This window comes from Periophthalmus magnuspinnatus, chromosome 3 (assembly GCF_009829125.3).
Source record: "Periophthalmus magnuspinnatus isolate fPerMag1 chromosome 3, fPerMag1.2.pri, whole genome shotgun sequence".
Taxonomy (NCBI): Eukaryota; Metazoa; Chordata; class Actinopteri; order Gobiiformes; family Gobiidae; genus Periophthalmus; species Periophthalmus magnuspinnatus.
Window position 1 is genome coordinate 17,711,114 of NC_047128.1, and position 26,185 is coordinate 17,737,298.

At 37.2% G+C, this 26,185-nt stretch overlaps 1 protein-coding gene across 1 annotated transcript in view; it reads left to right on the top strand.

Annotated features, from left to right (window-relative positions):
* ddb1 (damage-specific DNA binding protein 1) overlaps positions 1-26,185 on the top strand; it is a 92,052-nt gene that overhangs the window by 43,470 nt on the left and 22,397 nt on the right. The window contains exons 17-21 of the mRNA XM_055229847.1: positions 1,974-2,085; positions 6,206-6,329; positions 11,556-11,720; positions 13,930-14,024; positions 17,991-18,161. Coding sequence (XP_055085822.1) covers positions 1,974-2,085; positions 6,206-6,329; positions 11,556-11,720; positions 13,930-14,024; positions 17,991-18,161 — 667 coding nt within the window. The remainder of the gene's footprint in view (positions 1-1,973; positions 2,086-6,205; positions 6,330-11,555; positions 11,721-13,929; positions 14,025-17,990; positions 18,162-26,185) is intronic.

Here is a 26,185-nt window from a genome sequence, read left to right on the forward strand (position 1 = left end):
AAAAAACACCTTGAAACTTTTATTGAAACTTCAAAAACATTTTGTTGATGAATTGCTACTTTGTATTTTATATTGAACTTAATTAAATATATCATTTGGCACGTACAAGTTGTAAATGACTATTTAGCAACGGTGGAAAGAGCAGTAATAATTTGTACTGAAGTAACCGTGGCGTTGCATGGGAAAAAAAACCCCAACTAGACTTCAAGTACAGGTACTGCTGTGTTGTACCTTATTGTTACGGTCTTAAAAGCGTAAAAAACAGAACTAGATCATTTTAAACAGCAGCTGGCCGAAATTATTCCTCAGTTTAGCTTATGCATTCCAAACATTGTATTAATTCACCGTGCTTTTCATAAATCTCAGAGACCAGTGTGGAGTTTAGCTGTGATGGCAAAGCTGACGACAACTAACATGCTAACATGCACTTCCTGATTATGGGAGAATAAAATGCTTTCTTATTAGATACAGACTGTACATAGCTGACTTATTCTGACCTGAGGAGTTGGTTATATAATGTATCTGTTCTGGGACAAGACAGATTTTGCTCAAATACATGTGGGAAAAACATTGGGTACAGAGCCTTTGGGTAATATTTTTCATTGGTACTTTTCCTTAAAATACTAGTTACTTTTAACATAATTTTAGTAGTAGCATTTTAGACCATTCTTTTACACAAAACTTCACCAATTAAAGTTTTGAATCACAATCAACATCTCCTTGGAGCCTTGGCCAACCAGTGCTGTTATGTATCTTTAGATAGAAAAAGGCGCAGATGCAGCGGTGAGAGCTGTTGATTTGGATGATTAAGACTTGTTCCATCCTCAGTAACTCCTATGATGTTATTTTAGCATTCTCAAAAAAATCCATAGAGATAAAATAGGAGCAGAAGTAGTGTTGATAACAGTGAGCTAGCTAAACGCTGTTGTGCACAGAGCCAATTATTGAATTCCAGTACCAGTACAGATCTAACTAGGGCTGCACAATATATTGCAAGAATAACGTTATCATAATATTGGCTGATACAGTAATTAGAGATTGACCGATATGTGTGTTTTCATGGGCCATACTGATTGTTTAGAATCCAGAGCTGCCAATGGCCGATATGCTCTGGCGATATTTTTTGGGCCGATATATAGGGCAGATTTTTATTAGTTTCCTCAAATTATGCAATTTAAATTTACAACAAATTGACCCACAGCCCTTTTTACCACAAACTTTTTCACATTTAGTGCAGTTGTCTTTTCTTATTAAAGTTTTTTGTTTATGTTCTAGACAGAAAAACAACCGAAACAAATATATCAGCCTGAGATTAAAAGCCGATAACCAATATGCTAAAAAGTCCAAATATCGGCCTGATATATCGGGCAACAGATGTGTAACAGTCTATCTTTACCAATAATCAATATCACAAAAAAATAAATATATCACACAACAATACAAAACTCTCAACTTTACAGAAAAGTACTGTTTTTTAAAGAGGGAGTATTTACCATTTAGTTTTTTTTTTTTTCAAAACAATAAAAGGTAACATGGCGATATAAATATGTTGTGTTAGCAGGTAATACCCCATATAAGTAAAATACCCCCTCTTTTTTGTAAAATGCACAAAAAGACATATTTTATTTTTTTGTTACTTGGTTTAGTCTGTTAAGTTTTCGTTTTGACCCAGTTAGATTAGTAAATAAAGGTATGTGCATGTTTTTTTTATTTATTTATTGTCTCAAAAAATGCTATGCTTGTACTCTGCTATTCATCTATCTATCGGGCAATGAGTTCCTGTCGAGCTTTGTTAAATTTTTTTTAAGTAATGGACAGTCTATCAGCAAAAAAGCATATCTATTGTTAAAAATGCATATGAAAAAAATGTAGTCTTCCGCTCATGTACTGCATTATCCAGGTTCTTTTGTCTGCTCTACTAGTTTTTCACTCCCTCTCTCTGTCCTCCTGTGCCCCATTTTCCCGTCCTCCAGGCGGATCTGTTACCAGGAGGTGTCTCAGTGTTTCGGAGTGCTGTCCAGCCGTGTGGAGATCCAGGATGTGAGTGGAACCACATCTGCTGTGAGGCCCAGTGCAAGCACCCAGGTATGGTTACATCACATCGCTAACACATGCTAACCCACGCTAACACCGACCCTTACGCTAGCACTCAAGGTCGTTGCAAAATACCTGTAGTAGGTTCATGGTCAGGTGATGTACTGCCTTAGGTATAAACAGCTTGAATAAGGAATGTTTATTTTAATTTGAGTATTTTTCTTAGTTTATATGGCCTGGAGTACACATTTGAACTGTTTTGATTGGTTGCAATAGGAGTTAGCTTGAAATGAAAAGCCCCATAGACAATTTGACAGAAACCTCTTTAGTCTACTTATGTTTTTCTTTACCTGATTAAACTACTGAAATTAAATGACACATATTATGCTCAATTGACTTTTTTGAGCCTTTAACTATGTTGGAACATTGTTCACTCATCAAATGTCTATCTCGAGTTGTATTTTACTTAATTCACGCTTGTTTAAGGAATTCTGTTAAGTAAGTCAGCTCCCCTCCCAGTACTCAAAAAGTGTGATTTTGAATTTCCCAGGATTGTTACATCACAGGCAAAAGTCCAGAGGTTTCCTGCGCTGTGTAAATGTCCATAAATTATCCCTGGGATTGCGCTAAGCATTTCAGCCGTCAAACCATGTCTGAAAAGGTTTCTAATCCTAGTTATTTTTAAATGGTAATTCTCTCTGCTGACAGTAAATGCATGTTAATCCCAGTACCCTGTTTAGGGAAGGTATCCATAGGAACAAAGTGTCTATTATCTGCAGATGGCAATTATTTTAAGTTCTACAAAATGAAATGCCAAAGCAAAGGTGCTCAAGATCACGTTTAAATGCCAGTAACTTTACAATTAAAAAAGTTTAATAACAAAGGCGAACATGGCAAGAAATCGAATACTGTCCTGATGTGCTTCGTGCAACTAATGGTGTATTAAATAAGGTTAAAAAAAACACTTTGAAAACCACTGAGTACAATAGAACAAGTGTGATTAAGATATCTTATCTTCGTAATACATTTGTTAAACTGTAAAGAGACTTTATGGACACCCTGTGTAATATTTGTCCTTTAAGATGAATATCCGGCTGCAGTAAAATGTTATCCAATATGGCCGCTATCTTGATTTGGTTCAAGAAATGACTAAATCTTTCCCCGACTGCGATTGGTCCAAAGGGAAATTGAACCTCTGCTGATACCACACAGACTTTGCGAAAACCAAATGGCAAGCCGGGCTATTTCAAGGTTGGAAAAGTGTTTGAAAATGCCTGAAATTGTAACCACAAAAGCAGATAAATGGCTATCCAGCACACAGTTTGTGTGATATATAATTAAGTAGTTTAGTCAATTTTTTAGGTTGTTTATTTTTGAAAAGTATAACCTTGTATACACAACCCCTTCATAATAAGTTGCTCATGTTCTTTCTGAACTGAAGAAGTGTGGTTTACACACCCAAGGGCTTGTTTGCCAGTGTCGTTATTCGATACGCTGACTATGTAAAAATATTTATATCCGACTGGGGGCCTGCTGATACAATAGATGAATATTCCTGTTGGCCACTAGCACACTTCTGAAATGTTGGTTTTGTTCAGCAGCTGTTTTTATAGATCATCTAAACAATTCAAATCTCTGATGACTTTTTATTTGAAAGAGGTGCTTATAATGTTCTTTCATCAAAAATGCTTGAAGTTTAGATGTCATCCATACATGTTTCAGTAATTTAGCAATCTCTCCTGAGCCTTATTTGAACCCTTGTAACCCACAAGCCTACATCATCCAGCAACAGCAACTTGGCAAATCTAATACGATGTGCGGTAGTTTCATTAGCAGGATGCTCTGAAAGGGGAGTGAGTTAACTCGGGGAGCAAATGGAGAGGAGTGAAACTTATAAACATATCTGTAGTATCTGGTATCTGGTTTTCAATAGTTTTAACAACCCTAATGGTAGTACCCTAATACTAATTATTACTGTAATGCCAAAAACAACTAGCATGCTAACAGCTTACATGTATTATTTCTCAGTTCACAGGGGGAAAAGCGCAGACAGCAAACACTGGTTTCATTTTCACTCTAAAAAGCTGCTTTTGCAATACAATTGTTCTAGGGATTTTTTTTTTTTTTTAACTTTATTACATGAAGATATTCTTTACAGCTCTGCTAAGTGTAAACCAAAAATCACTACTTGCTGTATTTTGGCTTGAGTCATTGCCAGGTTTGTGTGGGACGATATATGCTGCCTGCCACTGTATCCAAACCTAGCATATGTCAACGCTAAGATGTCTCCTCTTCATTCTAATTGCTGCACCTCTCTGGCAGGAGGGAAGGTGCAGACTTCGCAGAAAAACAGTATACAGAAAGCTACATGGACTTGTGTAATATCTGAAGACAGTGGAGTTAAACTTTTGAGATGATGCAATGCAAATGCAATAATAATGATTAGAATAATTAGCTCTCTTAGTTGTGTTTGTGTTGGTTCATAAAAACTTAAGTTGTCTATTTATCTATGTGGGTGTTCAGAATTGCAAATCTGGTACAATTTCAAACTATATTTCTAATGTTATTTTCATTATTGCCTTCTATTTGGCCTTTCATTATTGCTTTCTATTTTAGGCCTACATTTAAAACCGCGCCTTTTGCTGTATCCAAAGTATTGTGATTTTGTATGTTGATTGTACCAGGAGTAGTTATTAGTAAAAGTAGAGATGCTGCGTTGAAGTTCTGATACAGAAACTTTATAAGTATATAAACTTATACCAGAGCAGAGACTGAAGATGACATTTATATCCTTAAAACAACTTTAGAACAGCTTTCTGTAGTAAAAGAAGAAATTTAAATCAGTCACCTGGACAAATCGTTGTAGGAGTGAAGACATTTCGCTGCTCATCCAAGCTGCTTCTTCAGTTCTGGTCAATGTCCAGTTGACAGATTTAAATTTCTTCTTCTGCTATGGATCAGACCTGGACAATTGATTGATTACACAGACAGATTTGTGTAGTAAAAATTCAAACATTCTGAGATGGTAACCAATAATCATCAGCCAATAATGACGTCAAACCGATTATTCCAATTCAAACATAGATCCAAAGATATTTCAGCGAAACTGCTTTGTTACCAGCCCCAGGACATGGGAGAGGGGAAATGGGCTTCTAACATGAAATCTCACAAGCCATGTAAATGAGTCAGAGCATTTTAGTTCTCAAAGAAACGAGTGGACAGGTGGTGTAGCGAGAGGAATTTGTTTGAGCTGCTGCTGAGACCATGTGACAGTGTGCTCTGTGCAGAGGAGAAAAGACTTGTGTTACACACACGTTTCACTAAACAGCCCAATGCAGACGGACTGTGCACAGGACTGTCTGTGTCTCCCTCTCTATTTACTCACTGTCTATATTCACAAATACACAGTGGCTGCTTTGAGCTTGTGTCACCAAGAATCAGCCAGCCACGGTGCTGTGGGCCCTCCCCTTTCCCTCTATGTTGCACAAAGCATGAAACCCACAGACGGCTTATCTGAAGCATATTGTTAATAACAAGGAAAAAAACAAAATAAAACAGCATTTACAGTGTGACAAAAATACTAAATTTAGGCCTGTATGAAAACATCATCAGGACATAGAAAGTCTATAATTAAATTATATTGAGCTTATGAGCTGGGTACATCCCACTACTGTTACTTCATATTTGGTAATGTCATATTTTTAAGGATTTGTATGTATCGTATGTCTGCTTTAGTCATATTTAGGCCTATATAAAACAAGCAAATAAAAAAAAAAAAAATCAGGTTTTTTAAAATGTATTGTCAGTTTTACTTCATCAGTTATTGATGACGCACACCTTCAAATGATCAGTTATCGTTAACAGTTGAAAATTTACTTCAATAACTTCATTAACTTCAAATTATAAATCTGATGAGTCCCAACTGTAGTAGTTTTCCCAAGTTTTTTCCCTTACTCTTACTTTCCTGGACCACTATTTTGTATTGTGTGTAATAATATTTTTGAAGTAACATTTCTCTTACTCAAGTGCAATTTTTGACTACTCTACCCACCTCTGAATGTGGGATACTTGATTATTTGCTTTAATGTGACCTTCAGAATGCATTTTTAAACATATGTAATATAGTAGTTGTTCCTCACAAGTGTTTTTGTCCCCTCCTCTCCACCTGCAGGCCCTCTCCAGCAGCGTCAGCTCCAGTAAGTTGTTCCCCAGCAGCACCTCTCCCCACGAGACGTCCTTCGGAGAGGAGGTGGAGGTGCACAGCCTGCTGGTGGTCGACCAGCACACCTTTGAAGGTTTGACACACCACACTGTGCTCTGGGATTCAATGGAGAATAAGATGCTGTGTTGGCAGGTCAGAGCTGTGGGGGGTGGCCATGGTGCAGGGCTTAAGCAATCACCTACACACCAAAAAAAAACGCCAGTTCAAGCACTGCTGTGACTTTGGATAAGACACCATGGTCCATTACAGATCGATTTATCGTCAACTAAATCCCCATATTTAAGCATTTATCTGATATCTAAGCAGTATTTGTTTTAGGAGGGCATTTAGTGTACTCTTAACCGGGCAATATCAAATTTAAGACTCCCCTATAGGGTTTTTTGTATAGTCTGGTGGTTTAACCTTTTCTCTCAACTATTTTGCCCAATACAATGGCAACATTCTTGTCCAAGATGACATTAACAGTGTTTCTCAAACTAGTACACAAGCTCCTTGAGGTACTTGGACAGCTCTTCGGTTTGTGGGTTTGCCCAATTACAAGTTCATGTTGTCCATTTTTTTGGCCTGTTTTGGATAATTTCTGTTTAGAACTACAGAGGAAAATATAGTCGACTTTTAGACCTGGTTTAGTCTTAGATTAGACCTGGAATAGTCCTGTTATGCACTTGATTTAGATCTGTTGGTACTCTGAAAGCCAAGTGTTTTCTTTGGTGGTACTTGATGTGAAAAGTTTGTGAGCCAGTGTTATATGACTAATAAAGATGGTGGAGTCATCATTATAAAATATGTTACAGAAGCAATTGGCTCTGTACACAAGTGCCCAGCTAGCTCATTGTTAGTTTCACTGCTTCCTGTCCTATTATAGCTCTATGGGGTTTTCGCTGAGTCATGCTAAAATTAAACTATTTAAAAGTCAGGCAGTGGACAGCTAGTTGTTGGTGGATGTCACTGTCATATTAAAGATTTGATAAATGAGGGGACAACTTCACCAGAAGACACTTCTATGTTTATAAAGATGGGTGTTTGTGTCTCACACTAATGCGAATTTTGAGGCATAATACAAATTTAAAAAAGACATATTGTGCTTATGTCTGCTACACAGTTGTAATCTATGATGCTATTCGCAATATTAATCTAAAACAACTTAATAAAAGAAACAAGTCCACTGACTTCCACGTTACAAAGCTGCGGTGCCCAACGGGAGCAGACATAGATGTCATCACAATAAAGAGCCGTGAAGCTGTCAAACATGCAAGAATCACTCACAACTTTGAGGGTTAATGAGAAGGAGAAACAACTATAACATGGTTAAAAGCTCTGAAAAGTCGATTTTGCATAATAGTTCTGCTTTAAACTAACAGAAACTAAAGTAATGTAAATATAAAACAACTGAGTAGACTTTACTTTAAGTTGTAATAGTTTTTATTTTATTTTATATTTTATGTTTTAATAAAAGCTAATGTTGTAGAATAAATTGTAGTAGCCTGAGAGTTGGGAGGAGAGACATGAGGCTGGATTTCTAAGACAGCAAAAGTTAATTTACCATTATGAGACCCAAATACATGAACACTCAAGACACTGATAGTATTGTCCATTCCAGTCTAGTGCAGTCTAGTCTGGCTATGCTTCCATTGTAAGGAGTATTATACTATTGATGGCGTAGGACTGAGCTGGCATTGTGAGGCTGGCACAGCACAGAAATGCAATTTCTCTATGAGTTAGCGTTAGCTTTGCGGCACAGCGGGCTAGCCAGCGAGCCTAATGACACACAATCCCTTCATTATATCTCAAGCAGTCTACTTTGGGAATCACTGGTGTAGATCATGTCAACACAGCAAAATGGTTACAGCACTAAATAAGCACACTGGTGGGACGTCCAATTGATACTTTACAGCAGATTTCATCAACATTCCCTTGGGGGCTGAAACTAATTGGTGGAACTGCTCTGTCTGAAGCTCTGTCACTCAAATTAGACTTTAATCTGAGCTTTATTTTAACACAATCTGACCATAAAGAACTGACTGAGTTGGAGCTACAACAGAAAAATGTATTTGTGCTGTTAAACAAGACCCTCTCAAATAACATTAGTCACAAGCTAGCCAGCAATAGCAAACAGTTTTTCAGTCACCCTCACCTTTTTTGTTGAAAATGAAATACCTAAACAGGACCATGAGCACTCGCACTGATTACAGTCGGTGAAAATGTGTGGTTTAAATCCATTTTGTATTATCTTAAAACGTTTTTAGTAATTATTGCTAATGTGTGTATTATGTCACCATGGTAACTACTGAATATTCCGCTATAGACATGCATGCAGAACCCCCAGCCAACACCTTCCTTAAATGGTGCACTAATGTCTTATTACTTGGTATGATGTTTCCCAGACCAAAGGAGTAGCGGGTCTATAATGTATGCTATTAGTTGAGATCCAGAATGTTACATCAAAGACTGATTTGTGCTTACCTTAAACGGCCAAATCACATACTTGCTTATGGAGCTATTAGGGCTCTGATCACACACAGAGGGCTCCATGCGTGTCTTCTACATGCGTTAGATAACTCATCAGAGAGACCTGCTTTGCAATTCTGATTCTTCCACGTCAAGCTTTCCTTTCATATACAGAACTACCACACCAGCATACATTAATCTCTATCATATGTTAATAAATGTAAATAACTCACTGCAGTTTATCCATACGCCCTCCTCGTGATTTAGTGCGCTTCTAGTGCTAGTATTACATGGGGTTGCACCATTTGGGGAAAATATCAAATTATGTGTGTTTGTGTGTGTGTGTTTTTTTTTTTCTGACGAGCATTACGATTAGATTTGCAATGTATGTGTTAATAATATGATTCTTTTCAAAGTTCACATTTTAAATTTGTCCAGGAGAATATAGAATATAGATCAGAAAATAGCACAACATGGGGCCTTTAAAAATTGCAACCTTTGCCATGAGCCATTCAAACTGCAATTTCACTTTCACAGTTGATCTTGCAGCCCTAGTTTCAGCCAGGAAGATATTGATATCATTTGTACTAACTAGCATAGCATTATGTAATCAATAGGCTACAGTACAAAGTAGCCAGGCTAATCCAGTAGTGAGTAATGAGCGTAGCACTGATGAAGGTGAGTGATGTCTTTCCTGCAGGCGGAATGAGCAACAGAGGACACGGAGCAGATAAAGGAGGCTATATGCTGAGGTGCTCTAATTAGGTGAAGAGAAACATGTAGGGTTCTGTGTGGTTAAAGGTGAACCAGGAGCCCGAATGCCACAGCATCTTCGGTTCCCATGTGGTCAGACTCATTACCATGGCCCTTGACGTATAGAGCCATGTAGAGCCATGTAGGAATGCTTTAGGGAAGAATAGGAGTGAAGTATGGGTAATGTGCGGAGCAGAGGGGAATAAAAAGCATCCAAAGGTCAGGCAAAGCAGCTTATAGTCTGCTCCTGTCTGTCCAGCAAAGGAAGTGTTAAAGGTCCACTGTGTAGCCTTTCCGGGAGGGTGCTACTTACTTGTCTCCATGGAGATGTAATTGTTTTGTCTGGAATGTTGCATAGAATGGCATGAGACGAATCTACAGTCGAAACCAGAAGTTTAAATACACTATATAAAAAGACACATACACTTTTTTCTTACTGTCTGACATGAAATCACACTAAACTTTTCCTATTTTAGGTTAATTAGGATTACCAAGATTATTTCTATTTTCTAAATGCCAGAATAATGAGAGAAGGACTTTTTAGACAATTTTTCATTACTTTCTTCAAAGTCAGAAGTTTACATACAGTAAAATTACTATGCATTTAAACAATTTTGGAAAACCTAGATGATGATGTCATGTCTGGAAGCTTTTGATTGGTTTATTGACAACATTTGAGTTGGAGACACTCCTGTGGATGTATTTGAAGTCACACTTTAAACACACACTTCTTTGTGTAACATCATGGGAAAGTCAAAAGAAAGCCGCCAAGATATGCAGATATGTGGACATGCAGAAGTCTGTTTCATCCTTGGTGCAATTTCCAGATGCCTGAAGGTGCCTCGTTCATCTGATCAAACAATTATATGCAAGCATAAACACCATGGGAATGTCCAGCCATCATACCGCTCAGGCAAGAGACAGGTTCTGTGTCCCTGAGTCGTACGTGCTTTGGTCTGAAATGTGCATATCAACCCAAGAAAAAAAGCAAAAGACCTTGTGAAGATGGTGGCTGAAGCTGGTATGAAGCTGGTGTCATTATCCACAGTGAAACGAGTACTGTACCGACATGGGCTGAAAGGGCCACTCCTGGAATAAGCCATTACTCCAAAAGAAACATTTTTAAAAAGACAGATTACAGTTTCCAAATGCACACAGGGACAAAGACGTTCATTTTTGGAGACATGTCCTGTGGTCTGATGAAACTAAAAGTGAACTGTTTGGCCATATTGAGCTTTGTTACATTTGGAGGAAAAAGCTTGCAAGCCTCAGAACACCATCCCATTTGTGAAATACAGAGGTGACATCATCATGTCGTGGGGTTGTTTTGCTGCAGGAGGGACTGGTGGACTTCACAAAATAGATGGCATCATGAGGAAAGAACATTATGTGGAAACACTGAAGCAACATGTCAAGACATCAGCCAAGAAGTTAAAGCTGGGGTGCAAATGGGTCTTCCAAATGGACAATATCCAGAAGCATACTGCCAAACTGGTTACAAAGTGGCTTAAGGATAACAAAGTCAGTGTTTTGGAGTGGCCATCATAAAGCCTTGATCTCAGTCCTACTGAAAATGTATGGACATACCCGAAAAGGCATGTGTGAGTAAGGTTCTGTTAGGAGGAATGGGCCAAAATTCCTGCCAACTATTGTGAGAAGCTATGGAAGGAAATCCATAGCTTCTTGGGAATGACTTGGGAAATCCCAATTCATACAGTTTAAAGACAATGGTACCAAATACTAATGACATGTATCTAAACTTCTGACTTTAAAGAAAGTAATGAAAAATTGTCTAAAAAACTGGTTCAGTCCACCTTAAGTCCACAGTTATTCTAACTGTTGCAGCTGTATAGAATGCCTCATTTTAAGAGAACTTGGTTTTTATATCAGTATATCCATTCTTATAATAAACAAAAATGATAAACCTGCCATCAACTTACACAATTTGAAGTCATTCACTTGTATAGTTATATTTCTTTTTGCAGTGTACTTGAGCTCACAGAAATCCCACCTCTATATTCCTAAACTGCAGTCCTAGTTGATATTCTACAGGTGTTGGCTGTTCCGTGTTCTAATCCTCTGCCTCTCTGTTTGCCAGTTCTCCATGCACATCAGTTCCTGCCCAGTGAGTACGCCTTGAGCATGGTGTCGTGTCGCCTGGGGAAGGACCCGGCCGTGTACTTCATCGTGGGCACGGCCATGGTGTACCCGGAGGAGGCCGAGCCCAAGCAGGGACGCATCATCGTCTTCCACTACACAGACGGTGGGTCACTTCCACACCTCCACACTCATTTCACCTCGGTGCTTTCAGTAGTGTTCCTCTAGGGCTGTTTCTCACTCTGGGAAGATTGGACTAACAGGGAAACAGTTTGGGAGGTTGAGACAAAGAAAGAATTGGTTTTAATGAACAATTTTGAAACTAATTATGAGATTGTGTTTATTAATAGTATACCCTGTCAAACTTATTCAAGAATCACATCTTTTCACTAATTTTATTCTTGGATAACCAGGAAGTGCACCTTAGCATGCTAGCTGTTGTTAGCTTTACCTTGAATGCAAAACTTATCCCGGTAAATAATTAGGATCCTCTGAGTATATAAGTTAGTGAGGAATAACTTTGGACCACTGCAATTAGTTTAAAAGTACTAGTTCTGCTTTTCGTGTTTTTAAAATTAAAAGCAGGTGCAGGTTTTGTTTTTTCTTAAGAGGTCTACAGTTACCAGGTCTGGCACATAATTTGTTTTTTGGAGCAGTTGAAAACTACACTATGGATGATCAATCATTCCCCCCTAGTTTAGTTATGTCCTCAAAGCTGCTGTATATTCAAGTGTATTCCAGGGCTGACTTGGCATATAATTTATTGTTTGTCGTACTAAAATGTTTTATGTGAAACTTAATTTAAATACCAGAAAGATCATAAACAACACACTTTTTTAGACAATGTCATTTAAACCCAAAATAAAAGTTGTTTCATTACCATGTGCTTTTGTAATAGTTCTGATATTGATCAAGACCATTGTAAAACTATTCATGAAAGATCCAATTTTGTCTGAACAAATGAGTATCCAGGTTCAAGACTAGTTTTAGTATCGATTAGTATGTGAGTTTTGATGCTTCTGACAGCCTTGCATAAACTATAATCAGTGTTGGGAAGTAACTGAAAACATGTACCCAAAATACGTTTTCAGACTGCAGTTATTTTCATAAATTAAATACACGCTGCTATATGTGTGGAGGTGTCTTTAATTAGGTGAAGAGGAACACATAGGGCTCCGTGCGGGTAAAAGATGAACCAGGAGCACAAATATCATTGTTTTCTGTTCCCATGTGGTCAGACTCATTACTGCAGCCCTTGGAATACTTGCTGGTACTTCATCATGCAACTTTAGCTTAACTTTAGCTTTGAACTGCATGGTATTGGTGAGAAAAATGGAAAACACAGAACTTGCAGTGAGTTCTTGTTCAATTTTTCCTTTATAATTATACATAAAGTAATGAATAACAACAAAAATAAAGTTGTTCATAATGTATGTCATGCCTTTTACATTAGAATAAAATGCAACTTGCCGTAAAAGTATACACACTTTATATTGTTTCCCATGAAGCCATCTGAAAACTAAATTCAAATGTAAGAAAAAAACTTTATCAACTTTCCCCACACACAACAGTTAAAGATGTCTCTTCTGTGTGCTCCAAAGCCAGAGACACTTCAGTGCTTTGTGAAGGGGCTGTTCCTCTTTAGGCTTGTTGTGCTTGTATTTAGAGACAGCTTGATCCTCCAGACTATTGTCGCAGTCAGTGGAGCGTCTGTGCTTTTGTGAAGAGGTGCATCCACAGTGCTGCTCTCTATTCCTGTCACACGGGGCTGTTCCCCCCCTCTCCCGCGGACACTCTGTCCTAGCAGGCTCCTCTCTCTCACTTCATCATTCCCTCATCGGTCCTTATCTCTCCTTCCTCCAGTGATCCCCTCATTCCACAGCACAAAATGCAGCTTTCAAGGTGTTCAGTGTGCAGTGTGCTTTTACTTATCTCCGCTCGAGCTTTACATTCTGCTGACGTTCTTATCACAGTCCTTCTTTTTTTTTTTTTTTTACTTTGCTCACATCTCTCTCGCACTTGTCAAGAAACACGCTCTTCTCGGCATTATCGGTATATTGGTAGAACGGACATTGTGCACCATTTCGGAGCTATTGACAAATATGAGTGTATTTGTATTTTGACAATTATCAGAAGTCCTCCAACAGACCAAGTAATAGTCAGGTTTGTGGAGATGCAAGGCCTCTCAGAGTAACAACACATGTTTTTCTAAGTTTTTCAGCATACAGCAGCATACATCTGCATGGATATTTTAGACGGCATAGTGTTTAAATTTTCATACTTTCAAAAGAACAGTTTCAAGCTTGTGGACAACATACTGCACACCACTTATGCTAATATACTTCTAATACCCATTCCCTTTTGTACCCCTCCAGGTAAGCTGCAGACGGTTGCAGAGAAGGAGGTGAAGGGGGCGGTCTATTCCATGGTGGAGTTCAATGGCAAACTGCTGGCCAGTATCAATAGCACGGTAAGAGGTGTCCCTGAGCACAGCATTCACAGGACTCAATCCTTCTCTGACATCGATGAGCTGTTTTCCACCAGCTTCAACTTGAACCCTACAAAGTTCAGCTTCTAGTGACTTAATACATCAAGTCATGTATTGTATTCGGATTATGTTTGGAAATCAAGATTCACTTTGCATAATCTAGTATTACATTATAATTACATGCATTTCAGAAATTATCAAATTTTACACAAACATTAAAGGCGCTATGCCAACTTTTTTTTTAACAAAGTAAAATTTAGTTTTGCCCAGTACAGATATAATGTAAAAGTGGTTCTTGGGGTCAAAATAAGACCACTATGTGCTTCCTGCATTTAAGTATAAAGTTTTCCATTGTCCAATATATTAAGGCTAGTTTGATGCTAGCATGCTAGTTGTTATAAGCATCACCATGACGGCAAAACTGCGCTCTGGTCTCTGACAGTTGTGAAAAGCGCTCATTGCAGTTAATGACTTGGCTGCTATGAATCTGTTAACAGTATGAGGATAAAGACTGGATCTTGCAAACTGTATAAATGAACTAGTTCTGTTTTTCACATTTTTTAAATACAGCACCTATCAGCCCAAATGGACATACTGTAGAATATTTTGTTGTTTGTAGAGGCCATTGTATTCCCTAAACAAGTATAACCATTCTAGTAGTTATTTTGAGACGATTGTGATTAGTCTTCCAGAACTATTTATTGCCCTTATCATAAACAATATTACAATTATTTATATTGAAAAGCATGGCATTTTTACTTTTTTTGACATTGTTTTGGCAGGACATATTTCTGCTTACAATGCTCTGAATAATTAGCTCTCTGAAACTTATACAATCATATTACGACCTATTTAATCAAGATAAATTATAAAAATCTGTTCACTTCAAATCTTCACTAGGGCTGAAATAACAGAATCAATTAATCACAATCTATAAATTACTGAAATAGTTGTCAACTAATTTAGTAATCGATTAATCATTATCTGAGCTATACACATGAAGAGGTTTTATGACTACAAAATTACACAGGAAATGTGTTAAAATATGTTTTTAATGAACAACCAATTTTGTTGTAAATATACTATTTATGAAGATGTTCTTGCAACATCTCTTTAGCTTCATCTTTGTCAAATTCATAAAAATCAGTGTATTCAAAGGCCTTTCGCCATCGACACAACTAATCAATTAATTAAAAGAATATTTCCTGGATCGTTTACCAAAATAATTGTTACTTTCAGCTCTATTCTTAACACCTAGTGCGTTCATCAATGTTTCCTTGACGAATCGTGCTTCTAATCCAATATTCACTTGAAACAGTTTTTCCGGTGGCTCTCTGATAGCTGTGCAAAATGTGAGTGAGCTTAATAAGGCACCCCCATGGTCCCATAAACCTGCTGGGCCGCTCGTGGATTAAAAGGATGGAGACTTAAAAGTGCAGTTCACTTTTCAAAATGGAGTAGGTAGGATTTTCACATTTTTAAAGCTTATTCATGCAGCGGAACCACGGGATATTATCAAGGATTTATGAGAATATCTTTATAACCAAGAGCTGCGATAACAATCCATTGGGCTGAACTAATTCTGTTTGTGCATCTGTGTTAAAATGTCGTCAAGGTTCAGGTTTAGTGAGCTCCTAACTCGTTATCCCATTTAAAAAGTGCCTCCGTGGATAATAAAAGTTGTTAGTCTCTTCACACATTTTCAAGTATATGTGGAATGCTTTTATCAACTTGACACCACAAAAGAAGGCTGTAGACTTAAAGCCCCCATATTATGCTATTTTCTGATCTGTGTTATAATGTTTTTTCCTCAGCAAACACATACCCGGAGTTGTGTTTTGTTTCATTCACACATATTTAACACAGAAACCCTGTATATTCAGACTGAGCTCTTCTCTCAAACAGAAAACACTCTGTTCCATCTTGTGATCATATGGTAATACAGGAAGTGCTCCACTGTATTTTCAAGCTTTATACACCTTCACAAGAATCATTTGGATGATTTTAGCCCCGGAATTGTCCATCTCTACTAAAAAAAAAAGTAAAAGGTATCTGGGAGCGTTTTGAGCTTTGGAGATGTAGACAGTATAATAACACAGGATTACTCAAACATGTGTGAATGAAACAAAACACAACTCCTAGTATGTTTTTTTAGGTAACAACACTAACATGACTTAAAACTCACAAGAGGCAAATTGGTGTAATATAGGACCTTTAAGAGTAATTGTACTGCATCAGTGTCTCTGCTGTGATAAATGATGTGACTATAAATAGAAAAGGCACACAGCAGGCGAACCTACGTCAGTACCTTTTGCAAAAACAATTTGAAGTGTTAAGTGGAAGTAAAAATACAGTATCTGAAAGACAGTGTAAACAAGCCACCATCACTGTGAATAGACTGAACAGTGGAGTAATGACTTTATGCTGTGCTCAGACGAGTTTCGACAAGACAATCATCTGGATAGTCCACTGCACCGCTGCAGCCCCTCTCACTACAGTTTAAATGCTATTTTGATATTTGATATGTGGCATGTACAAGTTCGAAAACATGCTAATTGAAATTTAATTGAAAAACTTTTTTTATTGGCATGAACAAGCAATACAATATATCAATCTAATTAAAAAAATAAAAATAAAATGAAGATGGCTGTATTCATCATAGGGCACTTGTATTGTTAGAGATGGTCTGCTTTGTTTACATAAATCCTATGGAGAAACAACATCTTTGATTATGATTAATCAATAATTATGATTGATTTAATGTTATCCCCCCAAATTAAACAACCGAAATCAGTGCTGCAATGTACAAGCATATAAACCATTATATTACCAGTACATACCAGGTAGTGATTTTCCAGATAGTTGTAACTCTACCAAAACCTTAAATGACCCATATTATTCAAAATATATGTTCTCATCATTTAGTAGTTTTTTTGAGTTGGTTCATGCATGTTTGGATAATGTATGGTCCTGCATTTTAGAGCTCATTTCCTCCGACAAGTTCAGTTTTCATATTGCCTAGAATAGCACTTGCTACGGTGAAATGCCACTATGAAGAAGGGGTAGCAGCAGAGAAGCAGGTCTACAGTTTTGAGTCAATGGACCTCTTAGTCATTTTGGATCAGTATTGTGGTTTGCAATGAACAAAATGTAAAATTACAATTTATGTATGTTTTCTTAAAATACAAGTTTATCTCTAAATACCAGTAAAAGCATAATATGTCTTCTTTAAAGTGCATGTGACAGGTTAGAGTACTTTTTTTGAAATCATTATATTTACTTGCCTAGTAAATTTTTTATTTTTTTTTTTATTCTGGTGAAGTTGGTAATTTTACATCCTGGTTGGACATGGGCAGCAGATATGACATAAGAGACGTAAGTTAACAAGGACCAAAGCATGTTTAAATTACACAATAGTTATGACTGTGCGTAAAATGTCTCTGCATTTTGGACAAAATTTGCCATGTTGGTAACATAGTTGATGGGATTCTGTTTTAGAACTCACCGCTGCTTCCTGTATTTTTGTACTTTTCTCAACTTTTTCCCAAAAATTGCCACTTAACTGATGTAAAACTATGATAAATATTTACTACAGGTATTATCAAACCAAGTAATAATAACATCAAATCCTGTCATATGCACTTTCACTTTCACACAAAGAACATGTGCTGGTATTGTACAAACTCAATTCAGCCCTTGAATGTAAATCTGTCCTCCTAAACAGAGTCTGCTCCTCAGACACCCATTCCAAGTGGTCAGAGCAATTAGCCATAAACAGTGGATTTATAATGACAGATGACACTTGCTAATCAACTTTCCCTCTCCCCGGAGCAGAGAGCCTTCAAACGCAATGTGAAAAGACTGTTGAACTCAAATGTCAGGCCCATTCATTTCACTGCGCTGTAACTGCCTGTGTAACAAACCTCATCTCTCATGCTGTGTGCCCAGGTACGGCTGTACGAGTGGACCGCAGAGAAGGAGCTAAGGACCGAATGCAACCACTACAACAACATCATGGCCCTGTACCTGAAGACCAAAGGAGACTTCATCCTGGTGGGAGATCTGATGAGGTCGGTGCTGCTGCTGGCCTACAAACCCATGGAGGGCAACTTTGAGGAGGTGAGCGGGTGTTGGTGTACAGTAGTGTCGTACGAAACGAAAATTTCAAAGTTGATTTTGATGGTAAGGAGTAGACTCAGTACCAATACCAGAATAGACGGTTATTTTCAACATTAATTCATAGTACTTTCTTTTAAAGTTTAGTCTTATATTTGTCTAATCCAGGGGTGTCCAAACCTTTCTCATTAAGGGCCACATATAAAAACACAGACAAGGGCTGAGGGCTGATTGAGGGCCATAGACTGGACGCTAGTACAGTCAATGCTTCAAATCTGTGTGTTTATTACAAGTTAGACTGAACCACTAGACCTTTATTCATGCTTACATCCTCAACGGGACCATATTTGAGATGAGCAGTAAGTAGATTTTCAGAAATGTACAGTAAAAAGTATTGTTTAAGGCAATATGGGCCAATTCAAGTGGAGGCTTGAGGGCCAAGAAAAATTTGTGTGAGGGCTGGATTTGGCCCCCGGGCCACAGTTTGGGCATGCCTGGTCTAATCCCTCAGTCGTTCAGGTAGGTTCCATAGTGGAAAGGTTCATTTCTTTCCTGTAAATGTGATGTTTTTAGTATTGATACCTTCTCAAATGAGTATCTAGTTTCGATACTACTTTTAGTATCTGATTTTCGACACATTTGACTACTCTACTATGTTTTTGTGTTAGGCGTCTGCCACTCTTTGCTGGTTAACAGTCTTCGATTTTGAAATTGTTCACATAGCTATTGTCAACATGACCTTAACACAAATGTTGGTGGGGAAACAACTTCACAAAATAGGATAGCCTACACTATGTTTTGAAGTAGCAAACATCATACCATGGTGAAAAGGAGATCTAACATAATGTGAGGAAGTGTGTGTAAGTATGGAAATGAAGGCAGACTCTTCCATATTGTGCCAGCTTTTTGTGTTGTGAAGCACAAAAACTATCTATTTTAACAGTGCTGTTTGGAAAGTTTGTCCTGGCAACAAACTGTCTTTCGATTTAGCACATTCCTGAAAACATTTTAGTGCCAGCCGAGTTGTAGATCTGATATTTAACTGGGCGTATTCTGTGGCGTTTTCCTCCTAGTCCCCTGACAGTTTTTAATGAAATGGAAAAAGAAGAGAAATGATTGATCTGTCCTGGACTCCCCAGCCTAACATTAGCTTTAAATTGCTTGTTCTTGTTTAACACAACATATTTGGAGAAAATATTTGCTCTGAATACTTACAATTTTGAAAACATAAGGAGCTTGAAAAGAGCTTGTACTTCAGTTTATTTCTTCAGAAAAATATTATAACTAATAGTATCTTATATACTATGATATAGAATACTGTAAAAGCAGTTATTTGGCCAATACATATAAGAAATAATTATGTTGGATGAGAACCATACAGAAGCAACTGCTTTTATGATTCAACATGAGAGAGAAGGGACTAAATGTTCTTTACTCATGGTTCAACATTCGGTACATAGTCTTACACCATTCCAATGAATAAATCCTGCTTGCTGCAAATCTGGAGCCAACTGTGAATGGAGAGAGGGAGAGCAATGCGGCTGAGAAGTTAAATTGCATATATTAATAAACTTATTATACTTACAAATTCATTGATGCAAATATTAAGCAGATTGACTTGGAAAATAATTTAACTTTTGCAAATTTGTATTCACCGCTAGATGTGTGCTAAAATATGGATATAACGTGATACTAAATTTGGTGATGCAGTATTGTTATCATGGGCTGCTTTATCGGTACATTGCTATGAGTGTTTTGGTATATTTTACTACAGCATTTTGTGACAGTGCTACAATTTTGTTGCTTCTTTAGAGAAAGGAAACTTATTTATGCTGTTTGCAATTTAAATGGGTGTATTCGTATTACATTTGTGCAGGTCGAGGACTAATAAAGAAATGCTGTTTTTAAAATTGTTCTTAAAAAATTGTGAAATACAGTATCACAGAATATCATGTGCAATACGTTGATTATTGTGGTATCAGACTCCAAACCCCCCAAAATAGAAACAAAAGGAGCCCTTAGTAGTTTGCTATTGCCATTTGCTATCACTTGAACCAAAACTTCAGAGACACTGGGTAGGGGGAGGGGAGGTGCTAGAACACCTAAGTGGTTCATTCAAGATTAAAACCTGATTTGGTTTCTGTCTTCAGCTCAGTAGCCACCTTATAGTCTGTGTATTTATTATAGTTTTTGTATTTATTTGTCTACTGATCCATTCTGAGCACAGCGGTGGCCCCTTTTCCCACATAGTTCATTTTTTTGCTAGCATTAATACAACATGCCATAACCAGCCCCACATTACAGCTCAGTGAAAACAGGACTTCTGAGTCGGGAGATAAAAAAAATAAATAAAAAAATTTTCGGCTTGTGGAGCTGGAAGAAATGGCAGAAAAGGGAGTTTCGCAGTTATCTTCTCTGGGTACAGAACGACCCACTGGCTTTCAACCATTTTAGGCTAAACATGAAACCAAGACGGCGTGTTCTGCCTGGTGGAAAGAGTTTTTGAGCCTGAAGAAATATGCTGCCAAATTAGTTATTTAGCATATTATGTTACTTTCTTCAGTGTTTAATCATGTTATAATGTTTGCACTTCAAAAGGGTGTGTGAGGAATTTTGTGTTTTTTTCATGCATGTTTGCGTTATTCTCTTCGGTAAGTTTATATCCTTCTTAGTAGATGTTGCTTGCAGGGCAGGGCCATATGGTGATTAAAAAATGTAACCGTTATCTCATACTTGTTACGATTAGCTGTTTTGGTGAAATGAAAATTTGCTTCTCTACTATGTTCAAATCCAGACACTTTCCCTACCCACTTTTCTTATTGGTCAGCCTCCGTAACGCGTGTGATACGTGGATTTAACTAATTAGACTGAAGCGAGTTTTCAGAAGAAGCAAATATCTTTGGCCACATCTTAAAGGGAGTAAAGATAATTGTACATGAATTGTGATAAAATTAAAGTTGTGATAGTGCTCCTGTATGTTTAGAAAGTCTGTGCCTTCACTTTACTTCTCCTGATTAACCTTAAAGGCCTGATTTTTCTCCCATGTATTTGAGTAAAATGTCTTTCCCCAGTACAGATATACTGTATAAGTGGCTCTTGAGTTCAAAATAAGTCAGCTGTGTGCTGTCTCCACCTAATTATAAAGCATTTTCTTGTTTGAGAATCAGGAAGTGTGAAATTGGCATGCTAGTTGTTGTTAGCATCATCGTAAACTCCCACAACCACAAATAGAGCTGCTAAACTGGGCAGTACCTGGAGGACTGAAGGAGAGAGTGAAGGGGGAGGAGGGCTAAGGACCGGAGCTATAAAGAACAGTGTGATTGGTCTAAAAGTTTACCATACTTCAAACTTTGCTTCTGCAGCTAACTGTTTGTAATCAGACACAGTTGTTTTTTCTGGTGTGACGTCACATACTACTTGAAATGACAATGGCCACTGGAGGCAGGACAGTTTTTGACAGTTTTTGACCAGAAAGCTGCAAATGTATCTATTCTGCACCAACATTTCCAGGACTGGGAACAGTAGACAAAAAGTTGCCTTAGTGTTTAGTTCCACATTAAGGTTTAAAAAAGTATAACATTCCCATATCAGAAAAGATGGGGAATGTGAAAAGAAAGTTTACGTTAGAGGTAATAAGTCAGTATTGCAGTCTCGTCTAAGTGCGGTGTCAGCGTTCATGGCCCCAGCAGCGGCGTGACACAGCTTATGCATGAAATGGAGGTGCTTACTTCTGCATCTACTATTTTTCTGTTTGAAATCCCAGCAAAAATCAATGAATCCAGAGCCGGCCATATTTTTAGACCATGACGATGTTCAAAGTCTTAGCCTGTAAATCCCCCTTTGCAATTCAATCAGATACACTAAGCTGCTCGAAGTGCACGAAAATGCCAAATGTGTTATACCCACAAGCAGTTACATAGTCCTGTTCTGATGCTGTTAAACGGTAAGATGAGATGATACAAATGACACTCAATCACCATGTTGAAATTTGCTTTGTTTTTAGAATTTAATGCAAGTTCAGTTCAGAATATTTGAAATGGTCCTTTTACTCTCTGGTTAAAATAAACAAAAAATAATATAACATTTTTATGAGAACCGCTGTCCCCGTCTTGGAAGGTGTACTTTAAAATCACAACACTGTATTTAATCTTATTTTAATCTTATTTTTTGCTGTATATTGTAGTGAAGTTCGCTCCAATAACACTAAACAAACAAATAAAAAAAATAAAGAGAGTAGTTATGGGTGATCTCATAGGATTCCCCCAGATATGCATGGGTCATATATTGAAAATTTTGCTGATATTTGATACCAATATTTTTCTGCACTGGCTCACTTTATGTGTGCACATCCAGTTTGTCTTACTTCTTGTTTAAAAAGACAATTCTGAGTAAAAACTGAAATAGAAAAGCAATTAGGCTAAAATATGTATGTTTACATAATCATGCAACAAAATATTTTACATCTCAGATCCCATTTTAAAGGTCCTACATTATGCAACATTGACTTTTGTGAGCTTTAAACCGTGTTAAAATGTTGTTACCTCTTCAAAAACATACCCGGAGTTATCCTTTTAAGGAAATCAAAAAGGAAAGCTGTGTTTTAGTCACAGCATATTTTTAATCAAAGCTGGGATTATCTAAATATAGCTAAACTGATATGGAAATAATTTACTTATATTAAATATTAATATATTAAAACAAATGCATATAATGACAGCCAATGTGAACTAACAGATCTCCGGCTATTTTCACATGATATTTGTCACTGTTCCATATGCAAATGCAAATACATAGCGACCATGTGAATTGTTGATACTTCACATTAGAATAAAACTAGGAATGCAAACTTTTTAACAGTTTATTCTTTTCAAAAACAAATAAAAATCTATTTCTGTATTGACTTTGATATTCCATGAACATAAGCAAGGCAAGCTTTCAAACAGATATACTTAACACAAAAATATCCCATCAAACTCCGCTCCAAATTGGGCTGAACAATTTGGGAAAAATATCAAATTGGGGACAAGCATTGCGATTTGATTTTCAATTTTTGTTTTAATAATAGGATTCTGTTGAAGATTCACTTTTTAAATGAATCTAGAAGAATTGACAAAAACACTGAAATATGACCTGACAAACTAAAACAAGAATCACATTTCAGAACATGTTTGTACACATTTAAAATACAGGGTTTGCTGATTTTATGCAGAATAAAACATGATATTTTGTTTGTGGAGGTAATTTTAGTATTTCAAAAATCACAACTCTTTCCAATTGCTAATTGCTTCTGTTCAAATTATATTAAAATTTCTTGATTCAATTGTAATTAATCTTGCAAACCATATGTTTTTACTGACAGCAGACCTCTTGATTAAAAATACCTTGATTAAAATGTTATTAATTACCCAACCCTACTTTTTAATTTGACTATTTAATGTATGCATTCTCACTGCTTTAAAAGAAAAGTACTATCCGCCCTGTAATTTATCTTTTGTTACGTGCCTAATTAGAACACAACTTATAAAAAAGTAGCCCGTAAGCACGTATTTGCGGTGTGCTTTGTTATTATCCATTGAAATGACTCTTATATGAGGCCCGCTGCGGTGCTTAGCTCAGCCTAATATCTAAAATGCCACGGGGCTCCCATTGGTTTCAGTGTAATGTGTTCCTGCTGTGTCCACGCGCAGCACGGGACCGCTTCACTTCCCTAAAGTGATTTTGGATTACAAGCCATTCTCTACTTAGGCGTATTCAAGGACACCATTAGACATGTTCATCCATTTTATTCAAAGGTGTGAATATCAAAACGTCTGGGTCACAAATGTCAAGCACCGCAGAGCAAGGGTTGGCTATTATAACAGAGCTGGCTTCCTTTCACTGCACTCACGGTTCTATATCATATTATGCATTTTTCAGGCTGTTAAAACTACATTTGAACACATTAGCGTTGTTCTTTAAGGGTATTTAAAAGTGCGGTATGTAACTTTTCGAGTGGAGAGTTTTTGCTTTGTCTGGAATGTTCCACAGTATGTTATGGTATAGGATTGTCCAAAATATTAAAAATCAGATGCTAATCAATACTAAAACTAGTATTGAAACTAAAAGCAGGTATCAATACTGAAAAAAATCAAATAACTGGATAAAATGTGACCTTTCCTGAACAGTTTCATCATCAGTTTGATCAGAATTAGTGTAAGACCACGTGGTATAATAAACAAATACTATTATTTTGTGTTGGAAATTACAGCACTGTCTTAAAAAGAGTTTTAAAAATGATCATTTGGGTATCAAAATTGTTAGCGAGTCTCTTCTTTAGTATCAAAATTTTAGTATCGTCATAACATTAACATGGTATGGAGGAGCTAATTCCACTGAAACTAACACACCCTGGTTGTTTGCAGTAAGGAGTATCTGTTATCAGTTAGGCCCATCGAAAAACCCTAGATGTGAACTGTCACTGAAGTTATACTTATCATCATCGTTCAAGGCACTAATGATGTGATCAAGCAAAATATGACTCACACGACAGTTTACACCTTAGGGTAGTTCAATGGACATAACTAAAAATGCAGTACCGGCATATAACTTTTCAAGTGGAGGATTATTGCTTTGTCTGGAATGCTCCACAGTATGACATGGTATAGAGGGGCTACACTAACACTCACAGACCCTAGCTGTTTACAGTAAGCAGCACAATACAGTAATGCAATACTGCTCTGAAGGGGGTGTGACCTAGCACAGAGGCTGAGGGGAGACTCAGGGCAAAAAATTTTGGTTTTGGCAAATATATAGCATTTTCAAAACATTTAAAGTTACTATGATGATCTAAACTTTATGCATAAGCCTGTAGAAATAAACTACCACTTTTTAATTTGCAGTATTTCTTAAACATGCAAAAACGAAAAAGCAAAACACAACTTCAATGTTTTTTGGCAAGGAGATGACATTAGAACATGGTTAAAAGCCAGCAGATAAAATATTTACTGCACAGTGATGTTTTATACAAAGATAAACACTAGCAAGGCAAGGTTGAATTTGAATTGGCTTCTACAGATAATGAACCTAATGCCACAGAGTGTGTTGTTGATGCAGGAGTGTTGTCTTTTGTGGTTTGAGAACACTTTTCAAGGGTGTGTTCAAACGAAATGACCCTTGTGCTGGGACTGACGCCTATTGACTGTAATTTGGCTCCTGCTTAGAGTCAGCACTTCTCCACTCGGATAATGTAGTATTTACTGTCAGAACAGAAAACACACCACCACAAATTTTTCAAGGTCCCCTCATTTGTGCGGCTTTAATATTCATGTTGCAGTCATTGCTATTACAAATACTTGAAAGAAACATGCAGATTTGAGTTTTAATTATGTTATAAAGTTGTTACCTCGCCAAAAATCATAAATATGCCTCCCTTGCATGGAAACTGTTCCTGCATGGATGGAATTTTGATTCAGAATTTCACATAATGCACCTTGAAAAGTAGTGTCCAGCTCTGGTCATTGGACTGGTCAATGTACATCACACAGCACTGACAGCGACATGTCTTTAACTGGACACAACACAACTGAATCAAAGCAGATAGACTTCTTATAGTACTGTTGACATGTGACTATAAATAAAACACTAAATAAACTGTTGCTGTATGAAATATAAAGTTTGTAGAGTTGGCCATTTAAGTGCGATCCATGTATGATTATTATTAAGCCATAAATACTTGTGTGGCAGTTGAATTTGATAATTCTTTGTTACCGAAATCCATTTTTATCGGTGTTTACCAGACTTTTTTTCACCCAGACGCCAGAACCACATGACCACAGCAACGAGGAGGAAGTAGTGAGCTGCGTGTCCAAATCGCTTTGTGCATAACTCTGGTATATATTCTGTTAAATAGTGTAGCGTAGTGTCACTTAACTGATGTTTTGGGGTTTTATTGTTCATTTTGTTGTGAACAGCCTACTCTCATCGTCTCATTTGACTTCATACTTCTTTAACATGGCTTATAGTACACATTGTTGAATCACTCTTGGCTT